This window comes from Acyrthosiphon pisum, chromosome A3, assembly GCF_005508785.2.
Source record: "Acyrthosiphon pisum isolate AL4f chromosome A3, pea_aphid_22Mar2018_4r6ur, whole genome shotgun sequence".
In the NCBI taxonomy this organism is placed as follows: Eukaryota; Metazoa; Arthropoda; class Insecta; order Hemiptera; family Aphididae; genus Acyrthosiphon; species Acyrthosiphon pisum.
The window spans coordinates 42328245-42333646 of record NC_042496.1 but is presented as its reverse complement, the minus strand read 5'-3'; the positions used below and the strand labels follow the sequence as shown (position 1 = coordinate 42333646).

Sequence of the window (5402 nt, the reverse complement as noted above, 5' to 3'; positions counted from 1 at the left end):
CAAATGGAAAGACACCAGATTTAATTCCAAATGTCTGGATGATCGATGGTAACACATGTTGGTATCCTATGTCTTTTCGACTTTCAAAAATAAAATCTCTTGCTAAAGAAAAATCAAAACCAAATAAAAATGAATGGGAAAAATTTAAAATTAAAATAGTTGAGAGTAACATAGGTATATAATATAATACATAATACATAGAATATATTTATTTATTGTTTATTTATTTATTTTTTTTAAATTTTGGTTTTAATATTTTTTTTTTTTTTTCTAATTTACAGATGATTATGATTACGGTTTAAAACTTATGTATAAATTGTTAAAAAACAAAAATAAAAAAAATGTACACTCTGATGTTGAATTGAAGGGATGCGGAATGAGAAAAAAATTACAATATAATGAAGATAAAAATACTCAAGGTTTATTCTCTAATTTATCATCTGACTGATAGTTCTGAGGCTTTTCGTTTAAGTGTCAAACAGAAATCGTCATCAAAACACCGATTGGAGTATCCTAATTTCCCACTCAAAAAAATAGGTATTAATATTATTATTGCTTGGTAGGTATAAAATTTAATGATTTAATCTTTTTTTTTTTTTTAGAAAATCATAATTCTGAAAATAATGCTGTATGTTCAGAAAAAACAAACACTCCCCGCCTAAGCAATGAGTTAGGTATGAATAATTAATAGAATTTTTAGTAGTTAATCAATAAAAATTTTTAAAAACATTCGCATTAAAGTTCCTTGATACTTGGTTTTCAAAAGTAATTTGGTTATATCATATTACATATTTTAAATGTTTATTATAGGTAGTACTACACTTGAAGGAAGATCATCATCAGCGTCAAAGGTGGAATTGGAAAATATATCATATTCTAATGTTATTGATAATGGTAAATATTTTGTATTTAAAATAGTAAAATACAATACAGTCGATATTTTAAGGCTAAATATAGTATATATAATATATTATAGTTTTGTGTAATGTGATTTTTTAATAGATTTTAAACTATTAATAAATCATAAATGTAACTTTATTAATCAATAGGACCAGCAGTTAATCATCTACTTAATGATGCTGCAGCTGATACTCTCCATAGTGCATTTTATAACAACTGTAAGGATATTATATTATATTAGTAAATAAATATTGATAGTAATGAAACACATTTTGTGTAATTCAAGCATTATATAGAATAAGTTACATAGTATAACTTAATATATATTTTTAAGTATTTTTGAGTTAAGTTATAACTTTCAAGTATTTTAAGAGATGAGTAGAGTATAGGACCGACTAACTATATTTTGCGGGATGATAGCCAATACCACATCACTTTGCTTATATAAGCTTTAAATACTTATCACTATTCAATAATATTTAATTTCTAGTACCAGCTTTGTCAATGGTAAATGATATATTATGTGAGTGTAAACTTTCAAAAAAAATTCTACATTCCTGCAATTTTAGTACACCGAATCAAAATAATGTTGGTCTTTTGGAAGCTTTAGGACATCAACTTTGCAAATTATCAGGTATCTTAAGACTTATCAACTATTTTTTTTAAATATTTTAAAACGTTAAACTAAATTAAATACACTTTTTCAGCTGATATTCTAAAGATAAAAAATTACTCAAATTATATTTAACAAGATTTGACATCATTTATTGATAATGAGAGCTCCAGAAACAACAACCAACGGCCAGAAAAAGTACAATTAGAAAAAAGTATTTTATCATCATTCCCTTTGAATAATGAAAATGTAATTTTGTCTATGGAGAACAACTTATTATCTGAAGACTTAGATTATACTAACAAACTGGTAAAAATAATATGTTTCGGTTATGTACTAAATATTTTAAAACCAGTTAATTAAAAAAAAAAGAATTATGTTAAATATTATAGGTTACAGCGTTCATATTTGCATCTGAAGGAAAAACAATCACAAAAATAACAAACAGTTTATTAAGAACAGTGATTTCTGATGATTTAGCTAAAGAGTACAGCTGGAAAGGTCAGAAGAATAAGAATGCGTTCAAAGACTTAACCATCAGTAAGATAATAATAGGTGAGTTGGTATTTCATTGTTTTTAATTAAAAGTAATTACCAACTGATTTAGTTATAGCCAGGCTTTAAATGCTATTCTTAGTACTGATAATATTATAATAACTGTATGACTAACACAGAAGGTATATTGGTAGTGTTATTTAACAACATTTTAATTTTTCTTAAACATTTGTATTTAGTGGAATTTAAATTAAGATAAATTCTCTTAAGAGGACGCTACACAGCCATTTGTTGTCTTCGTCTTACAAGTGCGTAACATGGCCAATTTACACTGAACACGTTTAGCTCGGTTAGTTTGAAAATTACAGTGAGTAGATTTATTATAAAACTTGATGTTAAGAACATTATCTGTGTTTGTATGTGGACTTTTTGTACGATAGTCCCATTTTTCGGCAAATTATATGTGTATATGATATAGCAAAAATTAAAGATGCTCATAATTAACTTAAAAAACGAGTTATCATAAAAAAAACCCCAAACACAAACACGGAAAATATTCTTACCATCAAGTTTCATAATAAGTCAATTCACTCTAATTTTTAAAGTAACGGAATTAAACGTGATGTGCTAAGCATAACTTTGCCATGTTATGCACTTATAAAACGGTGATATCCGTGTAGCGTCCTCTTAATATCAATAAGATTAAACAATAAAAAAATAATATAGGTAAATAATGCTACTCAAGTAGAATATATTAAATATGTTAGAAGCAGGTATAAATAATAGTATCTTTATATTATAATAGTATGTAGACTGTAAGAAAAACCACTGAATTTCTTCAGTTTTGAAGAGAGTAAAATATAGACAGTTGTGCTTGACTGCCACAAAAAGATTCCTTCTTAATATTAATAAGATAATAATATTACTTATCATACTATTATACCTATTTATTTAACCATTTAAAAAATACTTTTTTAAAATCAACCTCCTTCATAACATTAAACTATTATTAATATGCAAATAATTAAATAATATACATGAATGATTATTATACATAAATATTTATTATATTTCATATAATAGTACCTACTATCAATTAAAATTTGTAAAATAAATTCAACATTAAGATAACATTGAAATATAATATTCTCAAAGTTAAAAATATATATATAAATGTGCTACATATTTATTTATTTATGTGTTATTGAATATTGAATGTTGTAGATGCTGTGTTCAAGAAATTCTCAAACATACAAGATTGTAAACAGGAAATAAAACGCAGCATAATGACATGGCTGGCACAAGCACCTACCCGCATTATAAGGTTAAATTAAATTTATAATTAAATGATTTCCATAGTCAGTATGTTAGGTATTTAAAAAAAAATTGCGTTTATAAAAACAAAAATGTTTGACAATTGTATGTTTTCATAAACATTTATTTATTTGAGTTTAATAATTTAAAAAATCAAATTTTTGTTTTTAAAATCTGACATTTAAAAGCGTTTTAATAATTTAAACAAAAAAACGAGATGTGCAATATCATCTAAATTTCAAAAGTAATTACTTTTGAAATTTAGATTAAGGAACTAACTTTTTCACTTATTTGGGCCATATTTTTTTATCAGATTTTTCTTGAAGGCAGCATACAAATATAAACTTTAAAATTTAAAAATACAATTTTAACATATTATAATACTAATATATTTTTGGATAAGTAGTAACAGTTATATTAGTCTCATTGTTTGTATGTCCTTATTAACTCATTTTAAATGATATATATTTGAAAAACTATAATATATACTTGGAGGGTCGTAGAAGAAAAGTCCCGGGTGCCGCGGATTCCCGGTGCCTATTCTATATAGCGTCACTAATCATATTAAAATAGTCAATAAATTTCTAGCAATTTTTGTTGACAAAATTGATAAACTTAAAAATCAATAAAGTTTATAGCATGCACAAATATTACTATAACATATTAAATATTTGTTCTTATATTTGAAATTATTATGGTCTTACAATTATTTATAATTTCGTACATTTTAAAGTTTCTTTTATTTGTATTTACAGATTCAACACATTACAAAAAAAGAACAAACAGACTACTGTTTAATCACATGAATCATTTGTACAAGAAGCAATTTTAGAGGATGACAGCTAATAATAATCATTTATTTTATTTTATTCATTCAAATAGTTAATAATAAATTTAAAGAATGTAAAGAGAACAATTTTATTTTACTTTTTGTTAATTATATAATTCTTTTCATTCATTATAATAAGATCATTATTTCTAATTTTATTTTATTTGTTTTTTGTCATTTGGAGCATTTGCGCCTATTGACCACAAAAACTACATCCTTTCATCTACCATTATATCAAATTGTACTATATACTATACATTTATATATGTAGTAAAAGTGTAAGTATGTATTAATTTAAAAAAAATTAACTATTTACAACCTATTTATACTAGAGTTATGTTTGAAGCAAAATAATATTGGAATTTTATGTGAACAATGAACTTAAAAAAAAATGAATAGTACTTCAAATGTAATTAAAATGTCGAAAAAAAGGTAATTTATATCATAAAATAATATTAATCTTATGTATTATAAACGTTTTTCAAATATTATTTCATTGCACACAAAATGTTTAAAAAATACTAAATAAGCATTTTTAAAATAAAAAGTTGGCCATTAAGACATTTTAAAAATGTTTTAAAAACAAAAAATTTATATTTTATAGACATTTTTAAAAACATTAAAAAAACAATTCTTTGCTGCTTGGGTTGAGTAGGTAATATAATTTACTTGCTGGATGAATAACTGTCATAATTACAGTGATATTGAAGTCCAACACAAATGGTGGTGGTCAATGGTCAGTCATTTTTGAACAATGTTCAATATTGATGATAATAATAAACTAACCTAACTGGTAATCGGAAAAATAAGTTTAGTGAAAAAATTACTGAAAATCTTATTCTTGTAGGTACTTGTACAATTCTATAGTTGTGCTTTGTATTTTAGTGTATAAGTGTAATGAATAAAATACTTGTACATATTATATATTTGTCATCTACCTATTATAGTAAGAAATAATAGAAAAAAAAGTTTACTGGAAAATTTACCAAATTACATATTCTTATACTGCAGTTGTACAGTTGTACTTTGTACTTATTTTAGTGTGTACAATATATTTGTTATCTACCATAATAACTATCATAAGCCATATATTTTGATCCTATATTAATTAGTACATTAGAAAATTTCCATTTCCGAACATCAGACACAGCCATGATAATATAGGTAATGATAGACTTATACCAGTCTTTTGGGTGACATCGTATAGTATCGTATCGTATATTGGTATCGTATCGTTTATACGTTTGTTTT

General features: G+C 24.2%; 2 protein-coding genes across 2 annotated transcripts; both read left to right on the top strand.

Annotated features, from left to right (window-relative positions):
• Positions 1 to 305: 305 nt before the first annotated feature.
• On the top strand, positions 306 to 1062 carry LOC103307652. Its single transcript, XM_029491501.1, has 4 exons — positions 306 to 537; positions 603 to 674; positions 811 to 946; positions 1050 to 1062. Exons 1-4 carry the CDS (start codon positions 399 to 401, stop codon positions 1060 to 1062), a joined length of 360 nt encoding a protein of 119 aa, XP_029347361.1. The 5' UTR covers positions 306 to 398.
• Positions 1029 to 4227, top strand: LOC100571960. The gene is made up of 5 exons (XM_016802875.2): positions 1029 to 1534; positions 1608 to 1822; positions 1906 to 2068; positions 3233 to 3332; positions 4078 to 4227. The coding sequence occupies exons 2-5, from the start codon at positions 1775 to 1777 to the stop codon at positions 4118 to 4120; spliced, it is 354 nt and encodes a 117-aa protein (XP_016658364.1). The 5' UTR covers positions 1029 to 1534; positions 1608 to 1774; the 3' UTR covers positions 4121 to 4227.
• Positions 4228 to 5402: the final 1175 nt, after the last annotated feature.

Coding starts and splice junctions, on each gene's coding strand:
- LOC103307652 (XM_029491501.1), top strand. CDS start 399: ATGAAGATAAAAATACTCAAGGTTTATTCTCTAATTTATCATCTGACT. Junction 538..602: donor TTTCCCACTCAAAAAAATAG/GTATTAATATTA, acceptor TTTTTTTTTTAG/AAAATCATAATTCTGAAAAT. Junction 675..810: donor CCGCCTAAGCAATGAGTTAG/GTATGAATAATT, acceptor TGTTTATTATAG/GTAGTACTACACTTGAAGGA.
- LOC100571960 (XM_016802875.2), top strand. CDS start 1,775: ATGGAGAACAACTTATTATCTGAAGACTTAGATTATACTAACAAACTG. Junction 1,823..1,905: donor TAGATTATACTAACAAACTG/GTAAAAATAATA, acceptor TAAATATTATAG/GTTACAGCGTTCATATTTGC. Junction 3,333..4,077: donor GCACCTACCCGCATTATAAG/GTTAAATTAAAT, acceptor TTGTATTTACAG/ATTCAACACATTACAAAAAA.